General features: G+C 42.3%; 1 protein-coding gene across 1 annotated transcript; it reads left to right on the top strand.

Annotated features, from left to right (window-relative positions):
* The first annotated feature begins 9,460 nt into the window (after window positions 1–9,460).
* On the top strand, window positions 9,461–23,272 carry LOC110500436 (zinc finger protein 79-like). Its single transcript, XM_021577813.2, has 2 exons — window positions 9,461–9,751; window positions 20,995–23,272. The coding sequence occupies exons 1-2, from the start codon at window positions 9,586–9,588 to the stop codon at window positions 22,047–22,049; spliced, it is 1,221 nt and encodes a 406-aa protein (XP_021433488.1). The 5' UTR covers window positions 9,461–9,585; the 3' UTR covers window positions 22,050–23,272.
* The last annotated feature ends 1,671 nt before the right edge of the window (window positions 23,273–24,943 follow it).

Genomic DNA, 24,943 nt, shown 5'->3' with positions numbered 1-24,943 from the left:
TAAAACGAGTGATTACTGGGGTATCGGTAGGGGTGAAGATGGATAAGTTGAAGAAGATTCCCGTTGTCTGTGACACCCGCCATCTATTGTGACAGAGACCTGGCGGAGAGAGTTGTGAAACAGAAGTCACTGTCTGTTCTTTTGAGTTTTGATGTTTAGTCTTTACCCTACAAAGTAATGTTAGGATATATCAGTTATCCTGTATGAGCTTTTGTGCTGAACCCAGTACGGTGTTTCAGGTGCCAAGTATATGGTCATGTTGCTGCAGTGTGTAGGAAAAATGTGAGAAGTGTACAGGAGTGCATGAGTTAAAGGAGTGTGTAATATCTGTCAAAGAAGTGGAGTGTGTAAACTGTAAGGGTGCCCATGTTGCTGGGGATTCAAAGTGTGTGGTGCGAGAGAGACAGGTGAAGGTTACTAGGGTCAGAGTTGTAGAGAAGGTGTTGTGTGCTGAGGCAGTGAAGAAAGTTGAGGAAGAGGGGTCAAGGGTTAAGGATCCTAAGAGGCTCATGGTGAGAAGTAGAATTTTGCCAGTACAGAGTGATAAATAAACAAATAAATGTGCTTCAGTATTTTTGGCTTTTTAGCGTTCATTGCTATGGTTATCAACTGTACTACAGGTATGGAACAGAAGTCACAGAAAATAAGTGTTGTGGTGGCCATATTTTACTGCAGAAGAGTTACAAGGCCATTTGCCTTGTGTTGGAGCAGACAGGGTCAATGTAGTGGAATTGGGGTGGGGAGGTTTAAATGAGTGTAGGGTTAGTCGGAAGGGCTGTTTCCATTCCCCTTTTCGTCTCCCACTGCCGGCCACTGGGCTTCCTCATCACCATATTTGGTAGCAGTGGCAATTTTAGCATTTAAATCTTGGTGGGGCAAACTCAACAACAACAACAAAAAAACGATGCATTCCAGCAAAGCCACTACACAACACAACACTAAACAATACATTCATTGCACTTTAACGGTGACAACAGCAACAAAAAACAACCCTCGCAACTGGAACTACATGGGTCTATTACTTAACCTTTTTGTTGAAAACCAATTTTGAATGGGATGAGACTGATATTGGCAAACATGGTTATAGACCCAACAACATGACAGAAAAGCACATTAGCTAATTTATGCATACAAGACATTTTTGGACTCGCCGGTGTTGTGCTGTGCTCACTTGAACAGGAAGGTGGCGGTCTTTCTTGTGGGCAGATTTTGTCATCAAAGGTGTTTTTGAGGGGTTGGGTTAAATGCGGAAGACACATTTCAGTTGAATACATTCAGTTGGACAACTGACTAGGTATCCCTCTTTCCCTTTCCCTTTTAAGACAACTGGGAAAAAAACAAGGTTGAATCATGACGTCAGAAAAAGGCCCAGGTTCCCTGTTTGGAATTCCTAGTTGGATGACCGTTCAAAATATATTTTCCCAGTCAGAGTCCTTTCTTTTCCCGAGTTCCCAGTTGTCTTGAACTGAAGTCTGAGATTTCCCAGTTCCGAGTATCCAGTTGTTTTGAACATGTAAAAAGTCATGAATTCAACCTTTTTTGGCCCATGGTGTTGCAAGTGAATGTTATCATTTTAAGCTTGGAAAAGAGACAGACAGATGTTTTAAATCCTTAAACCCAGACTTGGACCACACAACCATCTCCAGTGAATAGCAGGAAGGCAAAGCAAAATAGTGATTCCCTTGCAACGCTTGTAGTTAGCCACTGATTCCTTCCAAACCACTCATTGTTGAATTTGCGGTTTCCGACTTGTTTATGTCCAATTGCTGATGAGCACCGATACCTTTAATCTATAATTTATCTTCATATGAAAAGGATTAAAAACTATTTGCCAGTAGATTGTCGACGTGATTCACGATGATGACTGCTTGTCTAGCTTGCTAGCTCAGATTTTGAAAGTAACATGATCAGTCCAATCAAAGCTATGGTAGATATAACATGATTTGACGTAATTTTATCTGTGGCCAATGACCTTCAGCCTTCTTGGATGGGCACTTCTAATGTAAATCTATGGCAGCACCCAAAGGGGCTTGAACTGCCTAGCTCTCCCTGTAGATTATGCGGCGATGTAGTGTCCCCATGAGTGACAGAACACTGAGCCAATCACGGTGTAACTAAACAAGATTACCAAAGCCTACACTATGTACAGTATATTCCTCTGGCTGCCCCTCCATCACAGAAAACACTGGGTGAGGCTGAAACACCTGCATTTTGAAGCTGCCTTACTCAAGAAAGAGACCATGCTTGTATGTATAATATGTACGTTTTACATTGTTTGCAAACTGATATGTGACGTGGATTAATGCCAATATAACATGCATTATAACAATATAACAGATTTCACTGCAGAGGAATTACAAGGTGTGTTGACCGATAGTGTCCTGTCCTCCCAGGCTGCAAACCTGGTGTAGGATCAGATAGGGCCAAGTAGTAGAACAGTGGTGAGGTTTTAATGGCTGTAGGGTTAGTTGGTATGGCAATTTTTCTTCCCTTTTCCCCTCCCCTCTTTGTGTCACGAGTTGTAATGAATTCACACTCCAGAACAGTAGGGGGACACAGCCCACATTGTGAGTGTTGGTATGCACATCTAACAAATGTTTGCAGACTGCTATAATACCATGATGATGGAGATTCCCTCCCGGAGTGAGGACAAGATGGTGGAAGCGGAAGCTGATGTGGAGCGTGAATATCATGGCTGGGGAATCAAGGAGGATTGGAATATTGTCCAAAATAATAGAAAACGGAGCAAAGTAGCATACAGTGATGAGAATTTCCCTTCTTATCCTGTAGAAGTATGTTTTGTTAATGAGGAGCACCTGATTGGATTATCAATTTTGAAGAATCCATTTGATCTATCTCAACTGGTGGAGAGAGGGCTGGGTAAAGTGAAGGCTGTGAGAATCACGAGAGGCAGGGTTGTTTCGATTGTTGTTGAGGATCAAATCACATATTGGTCACATACACATATTTAGCTGATGTTATTGCGGGTGTAGCGAAATGCTAGTGTTCCTAGCTGTGTTCCTAGCTGTGTTCCTAGCTCCAACAGTACAGTAGTATCTAACAACTCACAACAATACACACAAATCTAAAAGTAAAAGTAAAAGAATGGAATTACGAAATATAGAAATATTAGGTCGAGCAATGTTGGAGTGGCAATGACTAAAATGAAGTAGAATAGAGTACAATTTTATTAGTCACATGCGCCAAATACAACAGTGAAATGCTTACTAACCAACAATGCAGTTTAAAAAAAGAAAAAATAAGAATAAGAAATAAAAGTAACAAGTAATTAAAGAGCATGTCACGTCCTCCAAAGGCGCCACTTAAGTGGGCCAAGACTATGGTGGAGTGGGGTCCACGTCCCGCGCCAGAGCCGCCACCGCGGACAGATGCCCACCCAGACCCTCCCCTATGGGGTTAGGTTTTGCGTCCGGAGTTCTCACCTTTGGGGGGGGTACTGTCACGTCCTGACCTTAGTTCCTTTTTTATGTCTCTGTTTTAGGTTGGTCAGGGCATGAGTTGGGGTGGGCATTCTATGTTTTTGTTATATGTTTTGTATTTCTGCTTTTGGCATGGTATGGTTCCCAATCAGAGGCAGCTGTCCATCGTTGTCTCTGATTGAGAACCATACTTAGGTAGCCTGTGTTCCCACTATGATTGGTGGGTAGTTGTTTTCTGTTTTGTCTATTCACCTGACAGAACTGTTTCGTTTCTTCCTTTCTTTTTGTTATTTTGTTTTGTGTGTTCAGTCTAATAACTTAACACGGACACTTACCACGCTGCATATTGGTCCGGTCCTTCCTACTCCTCCTCAGACGACGAAGAGATTTGTGACAGAGCAGCAATAAATGACAATAGCGAGACTATATACAGGGGGTTACCGGTACAGAGTCAATGTGCAGGGGCACCAGTTAGTTGAGGTAATATGTACATGTAGATAGAGTTATTAAAGTGACGATGCATAGATTATAACAACAGAGAGTAGCGGAGGTCTAAAAGGGGCGGATGCAAATAGCCTGGGTAGCCATTTAATTAGATGTTCAGGAGTCTTATGACTTGGGGGTAGAAGCTGTTTAGAGGCCTCTTGGACCTAGACTTGGTGCTCCAGTACCACTTGCGGTGCGGTAGCAGAGAGAACAGTCTATGACTAGGGTGGCTGGAGTCTTTGACAATTTTTAGGTTCTTCCTCTGACACCACCTGGTATAAAGGTCCTGGATGGCAGGAAGCTTGGCCCCAGTGATGTACTGGGCCATTCGCACTACCCTCTGAAGTGCCTTGCGGTCGGAGGCCGAGCAGTTGCCATACCAGGCTGTGATGCATCCAGTCAGGATGCTCTTGATTGTGCAGCTGTAGAACCTTTTGAGGAACTGAGGACCCATGCCAAATCTTTTCAGTCTCTTGAGGGGGAATAGGTTTGTCGTGCCCTCTTCATGACTGTCATGGTGTGCTTGGACCATGTTAGTTTGTTGGTGATGTGGACACCAAGGAACTTGAAGCTCTCAACCTGCTACACTGCCGCCCCATTGATGAGAGTGGAGGCGTGCTCAGTCCTCTTTTTCTTGTAGTCCACAATCATCTCCTTTGTCTGGATCACATTGAGGGAGAGGTTGTTGTCCTGGGACCACACAGTCAGGTCTCTGACCTCCTCCCTATAGGCTCTCGTCGTTGTCGGTGATCAGGCCTACCACTGTTGTGTCATCAGCAAACTTAATGATGGTGTTGGAGTCTTGCCTGGCCGTGCAGTCATGAGTGAACAGGGAAGGGATTGAGCACGCACCCCTGATGATCAGACTGACTGATGTGTTGTTACCTACCTTTTTCACCTGGGGGGCGGCCCGTCGGGAAGTCCAGGATCCAGTTGCAAAGGGAGGTGTTTAGTCCCAGGGTCCTTAGCTTATTGATGAGCTTTGAGGGCACTATGGTGTTGAACGCTGAGCTGTAGTCAATGAATCACATTCTCACATAGGTGCTCCTTTTGTCCATGTGGGAATGGGCAGTGCAATGGAGATTATATAATTTTGTATGTTTTATTTCACCTTTATTTAACCAGGTAGGCTAGTTGAGAACAAGTTCTCATTTGCAACTGCGGGCAGTGATCGGTTGAAAAGCATACATTTAGTTTTACTTGCATTTAAGAGCAGTTGGAGGCCACGGAAGGAGAGTTGTATGGCATTGAAGCTCGTCTGGAGGTTAGTTAACACAGTGTCCAAAGAAGGGCCAGATGTATACAGAATGGTGTCGTCTGCGTAGAGGTGGATCAGAGAATCACCAGCAGCAAGAGCGACATCATTGATGTATACAGAGAAGAGAGTTGGCCCGAGAATTGAACCCTGTGGCACCCCCATAGAAACTGCCAGAGGTTCAGACAACAGGCCCTTCGATTTGACACACTGAACTCTAGTAGAGAAGTACTTGGTAAACCAGGCGAGGCAATCATTTGAGAAACTAAGGCTGTCGAGTCTGCCAATAAAAATATGGTGATTGACAGAGTCGAAAGCCTTGGCCAGGTCAATGAATACGGATGCACAGTAATGTCTCTTATCGATGGCGGTTATGATGTCGTTTAGGACCTTGAGCGTGGCTGAGGTGCACCCATGACCAGCTCTGAAACCAGATTGCATAGCGGAGAAGGTACGGTGGGATTCGAAATGGTCGGTAAATCTGTTTGTTAACTTGACTTTTGAAAACCTTAGAAAGAGAAGGTAGGATAGATATAGGTCTGTAGCAGATTGGGTCTAGAGTGTCACCCTGTTTGAAGAGGGGGATGACCGCGGCAGCCTTCCAATCTTTGGGAATCTCAGACGATACAAAAGAGAGGTTGAACAGGCTAGTAATAGGGGTTGCAACAATTTTGTCCGATAATTTTAGAAAGAGAGGGTCCAGATTGTCTAGCCAGGCTGATTTGTAGGTGTCCAGATTTTGCAGCTCTTTCAGAACATCAGATATCTGGATTTGGAGGAGAAATGGTGGGGGCTTTGGCAGGTTGCTGTGGAGGGTGCCGGGCAGTTGACCGGGGTAGGGGTAGCCAGGTGGAAAGCATGGCCAGCTGTAGAAAAATGCTTATTGAAATTCTCAATTATAGTGGATTTATTGGTGGTGACAGTGTTTCCTAGCCTCAGAGCAGTGGGCAGCTGGGAGGTGGTGCTCTTATTCTCCATGGACTATTCAGTGTCCCAGAACCTTTTTGAGTTGGTACTATAGGATGCAAATTTCTGTTTGAAAAAGCTAGCCTTAGCTTTCCTAACTGCCTGTGTATATTTGTTCCTAACTTCCCTGAAAAGTTGCATATCATGGGGGCTATTCGATGCTAATGCAGAACGCCACAGGATGTTTTTGTGCTGGTCAAGCGCAGACGGGTCTGGAGTGAACCAAGGACTATATCTATTCCTAGTTCTAAAATGTTTTGAATGGGGCATGCTTATTTAAGAATAGCCAGGCATCATCAGAGTGTGCTAAAGCAGTGAGTAAAACAAACTTAGGGAGTAGGCTTCTAATGTTAACATGCATGAAACCAAGGCTTTTATGGTTGCAGAAGTCAACAATTGAAAGCACCTGGGAGTGGTAGTGGAGCTAGGCACTGCAGGACCTGGATTAACCTCTACATCACCAGAGTAACAGAGGAGAAGTAGGATAAGGGTACGGCTAAATGCTATATGAACTGGCCGTCTAGCACGTTCGGAACAGAGAGTAAAAGGAGCAGGTTTCTGGGCACGATAGCATAGATTCAAGGCATAGTGTACAGACAAAGGTAAGGTAGGATGTGAGTACATTGGAGGTAAACCTAGGCATTGAGTAATGATGAGAGAGATATAGTCTCTAGAGACATTTAAACCAGGTGATGTCATCGCATATGTAGGAGGTGGAACAACATGGTTGGTTAGAGGCTCTACAGTGAATTAAGACAGTAATCACTAACCAGGACAGTAATGGACGAGGCATATTGACATTAGAGAAAGGCATGCGTAGCCAAGTGAACATATGGGTCCAATGAGTGGTTGGGCTGGTTGGGCAAGCTAACAGTTAGTAGGCCGGGGCTAAACAAGCTAGCAGTTAGCAGATCGGGGCTGGCAAGCTAGCAGTTAGCAGACTGGGTTAGCAAGAAAGCAGTTAGCAGGGGCTAGCAGTCAGCAGTCAGGGGCAGGCAAGATAGCAGTTAGTAGCCCGGGGGCTAGCAAGTTAGCCTTTGGGGGACGTCGCGATGGGGGTACGTCTGTTTTTGCCTCTTCGTCTGTGGATCATCTGTGGATCTGTTAGGGTGGTATGCAAATTGTAGTAGGTCTAGGGTTTCTGGGATAATGGTGTTGATGTGAGAAGACTAGTATGTAAACATTATTAAAGTGACTAGTGTTCCATTATTAAAGTTACCAGTGATTCCATGTCTATGTACATGGGGCAGCAGCCTCTAAGGTGCAGGGTTGAGTAACCGGGTGGAAGCCTCCAAGTGATGGCTATTTAACAGTCTGATGACCTTGAGATAGAAGCTGTTTTTCAGTCTTTCGGTCCCAGCTTTGCTGCACCTGTACTGACCTCACCTTCTGGATGATAACGGGGGGAACAGGCAGTGGCTTGGGTGGTTGATGTCCTTGATGATCATTTTGGCCTTCCTGTGACATCGGGTGCTGTAGCTGTCCTGGAGGGCAGTTAGTATGCTATCGATAATGTGTTGGGCAGACTGCAACACCTGCAACCCAGGGCTCTCCAGAGGGTGGTTGCCGTACCAGAAGGAGGGTGTGTTGCGTCTCATCAGATTTGAGAAGTTTGATGTGTTCTGTGTGTCTCTTCGGAACAGGGGGGGTACAATGGGGGTACTATCTGGCGTTTCGTGGGAAGTCGATGTTGCAGGGATTGGAGTGATTGATGCTCGTTGGATGAATCGTGTGGTGAATGAAGACATAGTGAAGTCTGTTGTTTCATTTTTTTAATATGGAGTCTTGCCCTACTCAAGTGTAGACTACGGAGTCAAAGTATTTGTTCCAAGACCAATGCAGTGTTATCATTGTAAAGCTTTTTGACATGTTTCAAGTGTTTGCAGAAGGGAGAAGACAAGATGAAGAAGACAAGAAGACAGGTTGTGGAAAAGATCTTAACATCTGTTTTAAAAGTGATGAAAATGTGACATGTTGCAATTGTGTTGGGAACCATGAAGCCACGTCTTTGGAATGTCCAACCATGGTGAAAGAGAATAAGGTGGCCAAAGTCAGGGCTGTCCAGAGTATTTCATATGCAGCAGCTGTTAAAAGGGTTGAGGGTTTGATTGGTGCTCCTGAATAGTCCATGGTGGTGGATAGGCCTTCACCGAAGGCTGCAGGGGTTTTCATTTAACAACAGGACCCAGATATGTTATAGGTTAAAAAGGTGGACTTTGTGGCCTTTATAGCTATGATGATTAATGGCCCCTGCCAAGGGGGAGAGGAACTCCAGGAAAACAGATATCATTGTGGATGCAGCAGAACGGTTCCTGGGACTGAAAGTCTTCTCGGCGGAGGAGTTGCATAGATTATCGTCTAAAGCCATGACACCCTCTCAGGTTATAGAGCTTGAGAAGGGAGATATGGAGATTTAAAGGAAGGAAGAAGTGGGAGTTTTGTGGATTTGTTTTTGACAATGTTTTTTTTAATTGTCGTATTTTGGTTGGATTAAGTTAGTTTTTCCTATCATGTATGGGTTTTATTTTTTACATAGTTTTTTTCAACCCTGTCCAGTTGGTGGCAGTAACATACCATTTCGATTGTAGTCTGTCATAAAACCCACAGAAGAAGAAGAAGCAAGACTTGCATGTCGACTGACCTGTATGGTGGATGGAGAAAATAAATTCACATATAAAGTTAGGATTCATGAGATACCATGTAAGAGCTTTTGTGCACAAGCCACTTTAGTGTCATGAATACAAAATATTTGTTAATGTGTCAAGTGTGTGCAGAAGGGAAGAGTATTGTATGCCAGATGAAGTGAAATGCTGCCACTGTGGAGGTGAACATGCACCTGAATTCCTGGAGTGCTCTGTTAGGGTGAAGGAGAATGAGTTGGCAAGGGTAAAGAGTGTCCAGCTTGTCTCCTATCTGGAGGTGGGAGAAGATTGGAAGGAAAAAGTGGTGGGGAATAAACAATGGTAGTAGAGCCACATGCTACATGTTAAAAAGGTGTTATTTGTATTATTTATTGTAATGGTCATAAACTGTACAGCACAAGCGGAGAACAAGTCTAAGAAAATTGGAATCATTGTGAAATGCAGTTGAAAGTTTGGGTCTTCGTGCAAGAAATCCCTGAGCCTGTGTAGGGATGATTTTTTTTTAGTGGATTGTGATTAAAGAAGTGGGATGGATTTTGTTAGTTGACGTGTTTAACTTTGTATTATGTCTTTTTACCTTTTTCCCGCAATGTTTTTGTTGTGGTTTCTTATTCAATATCCTGTCCAGCTGGTGGCAGTAATGCGCCATTTACATTGGATGCCATACGCCGTTAAACCACATCAAAGAAGAAGAAGAAGCCATAACACTATAGGAGAAAATTAGCATTTTTTTGTGTAGTAAAGAAAGACCCACAGCCTGAACTAAATTGGCTCCCCAACTCTCATTCGACTGAAAATGTCTAAACTACAGTCGTTTCGTGTGTTTTTAAATGAGCGCTTAACGGAGGCTGCTGTGGAGATTTTCGGTGCAGTTGAGAAAGCGGTAGTGGAGTACCAGGAGGAGAATGATCGGTTACGAAGAATGCTGCGAATCACACCGGAGATAAAACTATGTGGAATAGGTTCGTATGTACATCTAATGATAACTAGATACAATCCTATTCAATTAATAACATGTTTAGGCTAAAAGTGAGCACTATTTAATCCATTTTAAATTACAGTTTTAATGTAAGTTTCATTGTCTTTCACGAAAAGCTTATTGAAATAGCTAAACTGAACAAAAATATAAATACAACACGCAACCATTTTAAAAGATTTTACTGAGTTAGATTATTTAAGGAAATAAATCGATTGAAATAAATTCATTGGGCTCAAATCAATGGATGTCACATGACTGGCAAGGTGGGCCTTGGAGGGCATAGGCCCACCCACTTGGCAGCCAGGCCCACGCACTCAGGAGCCAGGCCCACGCACTCAGGAGCCAGACCCAGCTAATCAGAATTAGTTTTCCCCCACAAAAGTGCTTTATTACTGACTGAAATACTTCTCAGCACCCTCCCTCGGACGATCTTGCAGGTGAAGAAGCCGAATGTGGAGGTCCTGGGCTGGTGTGGCTACAGGTGGTCTGCTGTTGTGAGGTCGTTTGAACTTACTGTCATATTCGCAAAAACGATTTCGCAGGCAGCTTATGGTAGAGAAATGAACATTAAATTATCAGGCAACAGCTCATATTCTTGCAGTCATCAAGCCAATTGCACACTTATTCAAAACTTGAGAACTCTGTGGCATTGTGTTGTATGGCAAAACTGCACATTTTTTAAAGTGGCCTTTTATTGTCACTAGCACAAGGTGCACCTATATAATGATCATATTGTTTAATCAGCTTCTTGCACAGGTTGGTGCCACCTTAATTGGGGAGAACGGGCTTGCAGTAAAGGCTGGAGCGGAGTTCGTGGAATGGTAACAAATACATCAAACACATGGTTTCCATGTGTTAGATGCCATTCCATTGACTCTGTTCCAGATATTATGAGCCGTCCTCCCCTCAGCAGCCTCCACTGCCTTCTTGATATGCCACACCTGTCAGGTGGCTGGATTATCTTGCCGAAGGAGAAATGCTCAGTAACAGGGATGTAAACAAATTTGTACACAAAATTTGAGAGAAATATGTACGTATGGATCATTTCTGAGATTTTGTTTTAAATTTCAGCTCATGAAACCAACACTTTACATGTTGCGTTTTATATTTTTGTTTAGTGTAGTATAGCTAGCTTGAAATGAAATGAGCGTTTGAATCAGGAAAGTTTCTCACAACCTCTTCAAGCTGGAATGTTGATTAAATTATATTTTAACCCACTTTACCGGTTGTCCGGGCGACGATAGTAGGAATGTGAGACATATCCACAGGAAAGTATAATTAACTTTTCAAAGCTCTGGTAGTGCTTCAGATTTCTATCACCTGAAGCATGCACAGAACCATGTAAACACGTGTACGAGCTCGGCAAGAATGAATGCAAGAATGAAAGCCTTGAGACAATTGAGACATGGATTGTGTATGTGTGCCATTCAGAGGGTGAATGGGCAAGACAAAAGATTCAAGTGCCTTTTGAAAGGGGTATAGTAGTAGGTGTCAGGCACACTGGTTTGAGTGTGTCAGGACCTGCAGCGCTGTTGGGTTTTTCACGCTCAACACCAGTCTCATTGTCAACAGTGAAGAGGCAACTTTGGGATGCTGGCCTTCTAGGCAGAGTTGCAAAGAAAAATCCATATCTCAGACTGGCCAATAAAAAGAAAATATTAAGCTGGGCAAAAGAAACTGGACAGAGGAACTCTGCCTAGAAGTTAACATTGAGACTGGTGTTTTATGGGTACTATTGAATGAAGCTGCCAGTTGAGGACTCTGTTTTTCAAACTAGACATTAATGTACTTGTCCTATTGCTCAGTTGTTCACCGGGGCCTCCCACTCCTCTTTCTATTCTGGTTAGAGCCAGTTTGCGCTGTTCTGTGAATGGAGTGTACGAGATCTAAAGTTTCTTGGCAATTTCTCACATGAAGTAGCCTTCACTTCTCAAGAATAGAATGACGAGTTTCCGAAGAAAGGGCATTTTGAGCCTGTATTCGAACCCACAAATGCTGATACTCAACTAGTCTAAAGAAGGCCAGTTTTATTGCTTCTTTAATCATGACAACAGTTTTCAGCTGTGCTAACATAATTGCAAAGGGGTTTTCTAATGATCAATTAGCCTTATAAAATGATAAACTTGGATTAGCTAATACAATGTGCCATTGGAACACGGGAGTGATGGTTGCTGATAATGGGCTTCTGTACGCCTATGTAGATAAAACAATCTGCTGTTTCCAGCAACAATAGTAATTTACAACATTAACAATGTCTACACTGCATTTCTGATCATTTTGATGTTATTTTTAATTGACCAAACATGTGCTTTTCCTTCAAAAACAAGGACATTTCTAAGTGACCCTAAACTTTTGAACTGTAGAGTATGTAGATAATGCTGAATGTAAATGTTTTTTTATTTTTTCAAATGCCTAACTTACCCAACTCTCCCCTCAGGGTTAGGGTTTAGGGTAGGTATATGTCCCAAGGATCCCGACTAGCACTAATGTTTTCATTTCCCCTGAACAGTCGCTGAGATTATATTTGGTTGTCAATGCAAAATAGGCTGCTTATTTAATTCTAAGCTAAACCAAGACAGAGCAATGTTGTAGTTGAAGTGAATTTGAAGTTGATTAGTGACAATGGGCCAATTGATATATTTAGAATTATTTTCTTTGTGCAAAAAGAAGAACAAAATCCATTTTCCTGGTTCCATTTTCAACCAAAGTGAGTGTGGTCTAAAATACAGAGCTTCATACTACTCAACACTGCCCCCACCGCTGCACAAGGAATTGCGCTGTCTTTTTTCAATATTTGAGTGAAAGAAAACTCTGTAGGAGGACTATGCAAACAATGTAGGCAGGACTACATACTGCAAAGGGACAGCCATTTTGTGATTTTAAAACCACCTTCACGTACTCCGTTGCGCTCCGTTTGCGTAAGATACACTATACAATCAACACTCACTTAGTGACCTCATGTGGCTGCTAACGTTAACAAGCTAGCAAGCAAACTAGGTAGTGCTACCTATCAACAGCCATTGTCAGCCAATCCATTTGGGGTTGGAGGCTATGTGAGCTTTGATTGGTCACTTGCACCACAATATCGGGCAGGATTTGCACGACGTTCAGCTTTCCCCAACTTTAGTCCCGCCCTGGTCAGCTCACTCGCCCATGCCCGTATCGCTCAACGTTCCCCACCCACTCCGTTTCTCTCGCTTTCCTTACATTCAAAGTGAATGGGTGCGTTTGAGCGGAACACTTTTGTCAAGTCTTTTCAAAATTTGTCGCGTTATGGGGATGAAAATTGTCCTATTTGCTCCTACATGTCGACTGCGTGAACTTTTTCAAAAATCGTGATCGAAGGTCATGAAGTTGACTGCAAGTTTTTTCTGTTGCTCTTCACCAACTTCATCTTGCAGCCTTCGCCTGCATTTAGTGAGTGTGTGACTATTTGCGTTGCCCCCCCTCCCCACGCTGCTGCTACTCTCTGCTGTTATCTATGCATAGCCACCTTAATAACTACCTACATGTACATAATTACCTCGTCACCGGAGCCCCCGCACATTGGCACGTTGACTCTGTACCGGTACCCCCTGTTTATAGCCCCGCTACTGTTATTTACTGCTGCTCTTTAATTATTTGTTATTCTCATCTCTTACTTTTTATTTTCTTACAAGCCCTAAACCAACAATGCAGTTAAGTAAGCATTTCACTATAACTACACCTGTTGTATTCGGCGCATGTGACAAATACAATTTGATTTGATATGGGGGTTGCACTAGGCATGTTTTATTTAGACGTAATAAAGAACAACTTTGATAAATCAATGGCAACACCGCCATGTTGATCTTGGTCTTGCTGTTTGAAAACATCATTAGTGTTCGATAGCACGTGAATGCCTTTTTCCACCAGAAACAAGACCAGGTTTCCTGTGGAAAATGTCAATAGTAAGCTAATCATTGGAATGGAATATACCCAACTTACGGCTTAGCTAATGGAAAACGCAGCTATATATACACTGCATTACCAAAGGTATGTGGACACCTGCTTGTTGAACATCTCATTCCAAAATCAATGGCATTAATATGGAGTTGGTCCCCCATTTGCTGCTATAACAGCCTTTTTCTATTCTGGGAAGGCTTTCCACTAGATGTTGGAACATTGCTTTGTTTTATTTTTGTTTTTAAAGGAGTGGATCAGCTAAATATTGCAGAAAGAATATTGGTTGAATCAATGTAATTGTCTGCATAATTTCCAATCCCCCATATATTTTTGGGGTAAATATATACACTGCTCAAAAAAATAAAGGGAACACTAAAATAACACATCCTAGATCTGAATGAATGAAATATTCTTATTGAATACTTGTTTCTTTACATAGTTGAATGTGCTGACAACAAAATCACACAAAAATGATCAATGGAAATCAAATTTATCAACCCATGGCGGTCTGGATTTGGAGTCACACTCAAAATTAAAGTGGAAAACCACTGATCCAACTTTGATGTAATGTCCTTAAAACAAGTCAAATGAGGCTCAGTAGTGTGTGTGGCTTCCACGTGCCTGTATGACCTCCCTACAACGCCAGGGCATGCTCCTGATGAGGTGGCGGATGGTCTCCTGAGGGATCTCCTCCCAGACCTGGACTAAAGCATCCGCCAACTCCTGGACAGTCTGTGGTGCAACGTGGCGTTGGTGGATGGAGCGAGACATGATGTCCCAGATGTGCTCAATTGGATTCAGGTCTGGGGAACGGGCGGGCCAGTCCATAGCATCAATGCCTTCCTCTTGCAGGAACTGCTGACACACTCCAGTCACATGAGGTCTAGCATTGTCTTGCATTAGGAGGAACCTAGGGCCAACCGCACCAGCATATGGTCTCAGAAGGGGTCTGAGGATCTCATCTCGGTACCTAATGGCAGTCAAGCTACCTCTGGCGAGCACATGGAGGGCTGTGCGGCCCCCCAAAGAAATGCCACCCCACACCATGACTGACCCACCGCCAAACCGGTCATGCTGGAGGATGTTGCAGGCATCAGAACGTTCTCCATGGCATCTCCAGACTGTCACGTCTGTCACATGCTCAGTGTGAACCTGCTTTCATCTGTGAAGAGCACAGGGCGCCAGTGGCAAATTTGCCAATCTTGGTGTTCTCTGGCAAATGCCAAACGTCCTGCACAGTGTTGGGCTGTAAGCACAACCCCCACCTGTGGATGTCGGGCCCTCATACCACCCTCATGGAGTCTGTTTCTGACCGTTTGAGCAGACACATGCACATTTGTGGCCTGCTGGAGGTCATTTTGCAGTGCTCTTCCTGCTCCTCCTTGCACAAAGGTGGAGGTAGCGGTCCTGCTGCTGGGTTGTTGGTCTCCTCCACGTCTCCTGATGTACTGGCCTGTCTCCTGGTAGCGCCTCCATGCTCTGGACACTACGCTGACAGACACAGCAAACCTTCTTGCCACAGCTCGCATTGATGTGCCATCCTGGATGAGCTGCACTACCTGAGCCACTTGTGTGGGTTATAGACTCCGTCTCATGCTACCACTAGATTGAAAGCACCGCCAGCATTCAAAAGTGACCAAAACATCAGCCAGGAAGCATAGGAACTGAGAAGTGGTCTGTGGTTATCACCTGCAGAACCACTCCTTTATTGGGGGTGTCATGCTAATTGCCTATAATTTCCACCTGTTGTCTATTCCATTTGCACAACAACATGTGACATTTATTGTCAATCAGTGTTGCTTCCTAAGTGGACAGTTTGATTTCACAGAAGTGTGATTGACTTGGAGTTACATTGTGTTGTTTAAGTGTTCCCTTTATTTTTTTGAGCAGTGTATATCCATACACACATGCATACATATATACATACACATACCTATATAGACATACATATACACATATATACATACACATACCTATATAGACATACATATACACATAACATTCTATTAGTTGCAGGAATTCTGTATAGTAATTTAAATTGAAAAATTCAAAGTTTTGCATCCGGCGTTGTTTTGCGTATCAATTCATAAACCATGTGCCATGGAATGGGCACATCGCAAATCTCTTCCCAACTATTTTGCTATTTATATGGCACAGCTGTCAGTTTTTTTGGTCCTTAAATGAAATTGGTATATGTTTTTATTTATCACACTTTTCTTTAACCATTTATGTTCTTTAATACAGGGCCGACATACAAGTTCCTTACTTTTTTCCCCTTGCCTCTTCCATTTTTGTGGTAATGCTGCAATTAATTGGTTGTAATTTTGGGTAGAACAGACATTTCCATATGTCTGTGTTAGCTGCATGTGTGACATAACTCCACCAGTCCTATTTATGATATAATTCACAAAAATTTTACCTTTTTTAAACATTTCTTCGAAAAATCTTTTTTTTTTTATCAATAAGTATATTTGAATTTAACCACAATATTTGTTGTATTATTTGTTCTGTCTTTTCAGGTGGATTAAACTGAAATTGCAACCAACCTTCTAAGGCTTGTTTAAAAAATAAAGATATTTTGGAGATTATTTCCTTTTCAAACAATCGAAAGTGGGCCGGTGTAATCTGAATAAAGGGAAAAAGGCCTTTCTTGAACATAGGATGAGACATTCGTACCAATTTACTAGAGAACCAGTTTGGATTTAAGAATAACTTTTGTATGACTGATGCCTTTAGTGAGAGGTCTAATGCTTTAATATTTAATAATTTCTGCCCTCCGAATTCATATTCGTTATATAAATAGGCCCTTTTAATTTTGTCTGGCTTGCCGTTCCAAATAAAATTGAATATTTTATGTTCATATAATTTAAAAAGCAGGTCACTAGGTGTAGGCAAAACCATAAGCAAATAGGTAAACTGTGATATGACTAACGAGTTAATCAGGGTGATTTTTCCACAAATAGACAGGTATTTCCTTTCCATGGAAGCAAGATCTTATCTATTTTTGCAAACTTTCTATAAAAATGTGAGAACATTTCTTTTTTGGGTGATTTGTATACCGAGTATGTCCACATCTCCGTCAGACCATTTTATTGGTAAAGTACATGGTAATGTAAAATTTGAATTTTTTTTTGTGATCCGATACGTAGTAAGTACACTTATCATAATTTTGGTTTTAATCCAGAGAGGCTACACAGTTGTTACAGTACACATTTGATAGCCTTCATGTTCCTGTAAAATGATGACGCCAATAAGATCTACAACTACCGCCACTCAAGATTTTTTGGGGATAATCCAAATCAAATAGCTAATTGGTCCTTGGTATGACCTTCTTAAAACAATTCCTATATTTTGGTAGAAACCCCCCTCCCCCGGAGTAGGCAGGACTTAGACCCTTATGGGTTAAACTAACCTGGTCTTGGCGATACTTTCTTCATTCTCATTTCGAGGGAAAAGTTGATCTTATAAATGTGTCCAGTTGCAGATTGTAAAAAAAGAAATAGAAAATTCTGAAAGGTATTAAATCCACGTTTATTTCTTACTGCACAGCAAGATTCCTCGCCATCTTAACTGCCTGGTAACTTTGTGTGAAGTAAATACACTAGGCTGAAGGCTTCCAAGTGAGAATTGGATAATGTGCTATTTATTAAAAAATATATAATCTGCTGCTGTGCATGTTGTGTATTTTGTGGAATTGCATTAGTGTGACATTGGGGCTTTTTTGTGTAATTCCCCAGTCTTGTCATAAAAAAAAGTACCTATACCCTAGTACCTATACTGCCAATCCACCTTTCTGGACACTGGATGTAGTCAGTATATTTTGGAGGGCTTTCATTTGAAAAAGATACTCTAGGACTCAGGGGTGTCAAGCACCCCAAATATCTGAGGGGGAACAAAGTACATGAGGATGGCTGGGGGGTGGTCCCCCCCCCCCCTATCCAGAAGTTGGAGAATAGTTTTTCATTTTTCAAATACCTGAAACAGCTTTTTCCTGCAGTCTAGAGCCATAATAACTATGCTAAATTATATGTCAAAAATAAACTAAATATGCTTCTCTGTATAGCTGCTCAAATCTGGGGAAAAGATTGAAAGGATTGTAAGTTATTTTTTCAGTATTTTTTTTGTTGCTTGCTTTTCTAAAGTATATCAACCTTGCCAGCAGGCATGCCAGCTCAGATAGTTAGACAAGCTAGCTACTCTAACTTGATTGATAGCCTGAAATGGCTTCTTGGTAGATAGTTATGAGTTTGGCAGATTGGGGAACCTAGCTAAAGCCAACTTTATAAAATTGCTACGTGACTAGTATTATTATTGAGAAATATTTGTTGATTTATTTAAAATGTTTAAAACCATAAACAGGACATATTATGGGGGGGACATACCCCTGTTTACATGATGCCTCTGCCAGGACTATTCACAGATTGTTGATAAACACTTGTCTCATCTTTCTATCTAAAACATAGTGGGGGAGTGTGGGATAAGTATAATTTTTTTTTTTTTTACATTCAGCATCACTCCGTCAAGGGAAAAATATATATTATTAAACAAATATAAATGCAACATGAAAAGTGTTGGTTTCATGAGCTGAAATAAAAGACCCCAGAAATGATCCATACCCACAAAAAGCTTTTCTCTCAAATTTTCTCCACAAATTTGTTCATATTTCTGTTAGTAAGCATTTATCCTTTGCCAATATAATCCATACACCTGACAGGTGTGGCATATCAAGATGAACAGCACTTTGAGCTGGGGACAATAAAAAGCTACTCTAAAATGTGCCGTTTTGTCACGCAACACAATGCCACAGATGTCCCAAGATTTGAGGGAGTGTGCAATTGCCATTCTGACTGCAGGAATGTTTACAAGAGCTGTTGCCAAAGAATTTAATGTTTTTTTTTCTACCATAAACTGCCTCCAACGTCATTTTAGAGAATTTGACAGTATGTTTAACCAGGCCTCACAGCTGCAGACCACGTGTAACTACACCAGCCCAGGACCTCCACATCTGGCTTCTTCACCTGCGGGATTGTCCGAGACCAGCCACATGGACAGCTGATTTAAAGAATTTATTTGACCTTTATTTAACTAGGCAAGTCAGTTAAGAACAAATTCTTATTTACAATGACGGCCTAGGAACAGTGGGTTAACTGCATTGTTCAGGGGCAGAACGACAGCTTTTTACCTTGTCAGCTCGTGGATTTGATCCGGCAACCTTTCAGTTAGTGGCCCAGCACTCTAACCACTACGCTACCTGCCGCCCCTGATGAAACTGTAGGTTGGCACAACTGAAGAATTTCTGCAGAAACCGTCTCAGCGAAGGTCATCTGCGTGCTCATCGTCCACACCAGGGTCTTAACCTGACTGCAGTTCGGCGTCATAACTTTGATGGCCACTGGCATGCTGGTTTCTGTGCCCTTCACGGATGAATCCTGGTTTCAACTGTACCTGCCATGTATGAGATGCATTTCAGCATATATTTCCAAGAGAATCTTAGCTAGAACACATCATTTTCAAGATATGAACAATTGCTTCAGCAAAAGTCTGACGAATACATCTCAGAACAAGTTCAACAAATTTGGTGAAAGACTTCTGAAGCAAAGGTATGATGCATCAAGATGTAATTTTAACATTTCAGTCATTTAGCAGACTCCCTTATCCAGAGCGACTTACAGGAGCAATTAGGGTTAAGTGCCTTGCTCAAGAGCACATCAAAAGATTTGTCACTTTCCGTCAGCTCGGATTCAAAACAGCGACCTTTTTGTTACTGGCCCAACGCTCTTAACCGCTAGGCTACCTACCTGGATATTACGAATATCATAACGCTGGAAAAGGATACTGACAATGAAAAGAGAGAGACCAATTGTAGACCTTTCAAAACCTCGATGAAAGTTAGCTTTACACAGGGAACGTTTCATGATGATCTGATGTAAGGTGCATGTTTTACAAAAACTTTATCCAAAACATTTGATGGATTACCTGTCCCAGTCACCCCCTATCTTAACAAGACAGTAGAACACTCTAGGTTTGGACAGTATACCGTATACTGGGGTATTTGGAAATAGCCACGGGATGTTTTTTTTCAATACCGCCAAATACCGTTAACTATTTCTCTACATTTTTATATTTGCAGCTCCTTTTTAAGTAAATACCTGCAATCAACTTGTGCAATACATTAGATGCGTTCTTCATTTTATCTGTCACATTATTTTACATTATTTAGTTTAACGAACAGTAGTCCCACAGAATAGAGCCAGTCAAGTGTTTGTTTGTAAATAGCACAACGGGAGAAAGCCGGAACAGTACAGCTGTGTATTGACAGGGGTTGCGTTTTTATACTGAAAGTCAAAAGTGATTTTCTTCTTCAATAGAGTGATCAGGGACGTGCAACTATAGTTTTCCTTCATAGAAAATACATTAGTGCAACACATTCGGCAGAAAATAGCTTCATTGTCATCAGATGACAACGGAAGTGCAACACTATTTGGCTGGCAGCCACACAAGTAAATGAGCTTACAATGTAAAACCAAGGTCTTTTTTGCATCTGATTTGTGTGTCATCCATTTCCTTATGTTTTGCTCTGTGTTAACGTGGCCCCTAAGTTTAACTTGCTAGTTATCTAAGTAAGTGGCTGAATTAATAAGGTGATGGCATCTTATTGTGTTAGCTTTCTGCCATCAAAGCCCTTTGGATGTATTATCTGTACTGCTGCCACTGCACAACTTGATTTTCTTGCATTTTCTCTCCTCTGTTCTCGGCCCATCCGCTCCTCTCCCATCTTCTCCGAGCATATGACGATGTTGACCAAGGGACAGCATAGCAACGTCAGGGCTGGAAACGGTCTATCTAAGAACAATTTATCCTTGACTGCGGAACAGTTTTGGAAACTTTGAATGCGCAACTTAATTATCATAAAATAACTTTACAAAGATTGAATCAAAGTTTGTGTGTCCCTACCTTGTTTCCATTAGCTCAGGAAGTGTCGTAGTTCAGGTAAAGGTGCAACGCAAAGCACCTCTATGGGGAATCCGTGTTAAAACGACACGCAGAAAGTGTATCTAAACTGTATTGAAAGTCAGGATTATTAACAGTTAGTGTCTGAACTTTTGGTACACATTAGCCATGGTGTATTTCATAGTAGGCATGTGAACTGGCTATAGGCCTAGGGCTTGTGCAAATGAGAGCAAATAGTCCGCTATCTGCCTTCAGGCACGTCTAAAGGCTGTATAGATCATAGAGATCTATAATTCACCTGTATGATTCAAGTGTTCTATTTCATTCTGCTCTTCCTTTCCTTCCCTCCAGGCTCCCTGCAGCTCTCTCTTGCTGTCTCTGAAGAGGCGGTTCCCCCTGAGCAGCAGCACTGTGAGCAGGAGTGGAGCCACAGTCTGGAGCAGGAGGACACAGGGCACACACAGATTAAAGAGGAACAGGAGGAACTCTGGACCAGTCAGGAGGAAGAACAGCTTCAAGGGCTGGAGCCTGATATCATAGAGTTCAAATTTACTCCTTCCTGTGTGAAAAGTGAATGTGATCAGGAGGTCTCACTTCAGTCGTTAACTCTTCCCCTAACCCAGACTATGGAGAACAGAGAGCGTGACTCTACACCAGTGGATCTCAAACCTTGTGGCACTGTTACCAACCTGAAGGGTCTTGACATTCCTTGTGACCGTCCAAGTGATCAAAACAATGCCTCCGGCCACAGCTCAGCCGTAAGCAGCCACCCAGTAGGACTTTACAGCAGCCCACCAATGGATGCCAACGCACCATTGGGGGAACGCCGTTCTAAACCCAGCACCACATCTATACATATTCACTGCTGCCATGACTGTGGTGAAACATTTGCTCTGAAAGCTGACCTGCAGAGGCATTTGACTAACCCCAAGAAGAGACCCAATGAATGCCGCTTGTGCAAAAAACACTACAACTCCACCTGTGAACTGAAGACCCATGTTCGACTCTGTCAGGGTGGGAAACCCTGCCTTGTTTGTGGCGAGACCTTCAGATACAAAGGAGATCTGTCCAGGCACATGAAGACTCACAAAGGAGAGAAACCATTCAGCTGTAGTGACTGTGGGAAAAGTTTCAATCGCAAAGAGTACCTAACCGAACATATACGGACTCACACAGGAGAGAAACCATTTAGCTGTGGCGTCTGTGGGAAAACCTTCAGTCAAAGGGGAGCCCTAGGGAGGCATATACGGACTCACACAGGAGAGAAACCGTTTAGCTGTGGCGACTGTGGGAAAAGATTCCGGCAGAAGGGTGACCTAGGGAAGCATATGTTGACGCACACAGGAGAGAAAATATTTAGCTGTGGTGACTGTGGGAAATGTTTCAGTCGCAATCATACTACCTGATCAGTTACGGACTCATACAGGGGAGCAGTCGTCACAGCTAAACGGTTTAAGGGTGGAGGCATATATTGACTCACACAGGTGATAAGCACACGGTTGCTCAGTTTGTGGGTGAACATTCATTCGTAAGGCTCATCTGCTGAAACACGTGAATCACGTCCACGAAGAAAGAAATCAGGACAAAAGCGGAAAGAAAGAAAAGTTTTACGTTTTTGTCATGTCCACAGGATAAGAAAAAAGAACCTGCACACTGCTCTTGCTAGTATCATTTCTCTTTATTAAGCTTTACGTATCAGCCTCAAGGCCTTTGTTAGAGCTTTGAGGCCGATCCGTCAAGCTTTAATAAGGAGCGGTGATGCTAGCAAGAGCAGTGTGCGGGTTTCTTCTTTGATCTTATCTTATTCAACTGTTACCATGCACCTGCAACAAAGATGGCGCAGATGTGCGAGTGCCTTTTTTCAAATTTAAATGCACAGGATCTACATGGTGTACAATAAAATGCTTACTTGCAGGTTCACCTCCTTGACAATGCAACAACAATAGAATACAAGTATAACAATAATACAAATAAAGGCTCAATTGAATAACAATAAAATAAATATAAATACAAGGAGGCCACTCAAACAAATTTACAGTAGAATATTTACACGTGTGTTAGGGAAGGGGAATGTGGAGAGCAAAGTGTTGCATTGTGCAATAGTTAAGCAATAATAAGTTGATGTTTAGTAGTAGCAGCAGTCATGGTGTACGTGCATGTGTGCCACCGTGTGGCGAGTCGGTGCAAAGGAGCTGTTGGTGTGCAGGTGGTCAGTGCCAGTTCAGGTGTTCAGCAGTCTGATGGCTTTTGGGTAGAAACTGTCTCTGAGCCTGGCTGTCCGAGACACAACGCTCTGATCCCGTCTGCCCGACATTTAAGGGAGTGAACAGTCAGTGGGCTGGGATGTGTGGGGTCCTTGATAATATTACGGGCCTTTCTCGGGCACTGCTTGGGGAAAACGCCCTGTATGGGTGGGACCACGGTCCCAATGATGGACTGGGCCTTCTAGACCAGAGTGGTGGTGTTGACCGTTGTGAAAAAAAGTACTACTTAATCACCACACAAAACATATTTGTGCAGTAGTGACTATGTAGAGACTTGTAGGAATTGTGTAGTTTATGCACTATTCAAGACACAAAAGTAGGGTTCAATAGGAAAACACTAGTGTTTCCTGTAGTAATCAGGTAGAGATTTTACAACTTGCTGATTTAGTAAATAAGTAGTCAAAATACTATAGATTCACTACAACATCTGTTCAATAGTCAGAGCTTCTAGTGCTGGTTTGTATAGTGAATAAGTAGTTATGAAAATTCAGCCAGACTACGGCGTCTTTTCAGTAGTGATCAGGGCCCGGTTTCCCGATTAGCGTTGGAATTTAGGCTTAACGACAGATGTCACACCCGTTTCCCAAAACGCCATGCAGTGTACTCGTTACGAAGTGAAACCTAACTGTCATCACAGGAGCTTTCCCGTGCTGAAAATGATTCCAGAATATAGGCTGAAGAGCTTTCCATGTGTTTATTTATTCTAAGTGTTTTCTCGTGCTATTTTGTATACCATGTTTGATTTATGCCAAATCTGCATTTCTTCAGTTTGTGTAACTGAACAAGAATGAGTGAAGTCAGTCGCTCGCTGGTTCCCCTCGTTCGCCATTTTAGAAAATATCAAGGTGACCTAAAAGTAGGATGTGATAACAATGGTTCTTGTAATTGCTCAACAAACCATTGTAGCCTAATTGCAGGCAGTAATTGGGCTTCAAGTAGGTCTACAGATATTCTATAATTTAAACGTGAAGTAGCAAGTTAAGCGACGTTGTCTTAAGACCTAATAGGTTCTTGGTTAAGCTACAGTGAAATGTGTGAGCTTTTAGATAACAGGACACTGTCGACCTAATAGATACGAATGTTGGAGCGGCTCAGATGTAACCCGATCGCTTAATACTAGGTAGTTCTATTGATGACATCCCTTTCATGCATGTCCAAACGGTCTTAGCTGTTAGCCGTTGTCAGAGGAGTATTGTGTTTAGCCTAGCTGTTTGCCAGCCCCAGTGAAATGTAGAAATGCAGCCTCTGTTTTCGTTACTGGCTAGCTAATAAGTATGTGTTTCGTATGCAAATGTACAGTAAGCTCATAAGTATTCTTACACATTCTACTTACCTATTTTGACCTGTTGCGAAGGAGGCCCTCGACATAAGAAGACTAGAGGCCATTGTTGGTAGGATTAACATTGTTTATCATGTTTTTTTTTTTCATTTCATTTTCTTATTTGACCTCTGTGAGCAGATCATTGATAATGGTTTATAATTGGTTGTTTCGTGTGCATGTATTTTTTTAAATAGAAAATAAAATATAAACTCTGGATGAGGAAAGCTGAGGTTCTAAGTAGAATGTAGAATCGGGGCGGCAGGGTAGCCTAGTGGTTAGAGCGTTGGACTAGTAACCGGAAGGTTGTGAGTTCAAACCCCCGAGCTGACAAGGTACAAATCTGTCGTTCTGCCCCTGAACAGGCAGTTAACCCACTGTTCCCAGGCCGTCATTGAAAATAAGAATTTGTTCTTAACTGACTTGCCTGGTTAAATAAAGGTAAAAAAAAAAAAAAAAAAAATGACACAATGTACAGGAACTTGTGTACGACGCAATATATTATGAAAAACCTACTTCATTTAAGCTAAGGGCCGCAGAATGAGCAGTGATGCTCCTTGGGTTATACACTGTGGATTTGGAAACTAGCGGTGCCCCTGAGTAGAATGGGCCCCCCTTTTACTGCAACACGATGTACAGGAAATTGTGTGCTACGGAGTAGTATGTCCAATATGAAAAACTTCGTACAATGCGAATGGGCTAATTAACAATACGATTT

The sequence above is a fragment of the Oncorhynchus mykiss genome, chromosome 21 (genome assembly GCF_013265735.2).
Source record: "Oncorhynchus mykiss isolate Arlee chromosome 21, USDA_OmykA_1.1, whole genome shotgun sequence".
NCBI classification, from domain to species: Eukaryota; Metazoa; Chordata; class Actinopteri; order Salmoniformes; family Salmonidae; genus Oncorhynchus; species Oncorhynchus mykiss.
Note: the sequence above shows the minus strand (reverse complement) of the source record. Positions and strands in the feature narration are given on the sequence as shown.

Coding starts and splice junctions, on each gene's coding strand:
- LOC110500436 (XM_021577813.2), top strand. CDS start 9,586: ATGTCTAAACTACAGTCGTTTCGTGTGTTTTTAAATGAGCGCTTAACG. Junction 9,752..20,994: donor GATAAAACTATGTGGAATAG/GTTCGTATGTAC, acceptor CCTTCCCTCCAG/GCTCCCTGCAGCTCTCTCTT.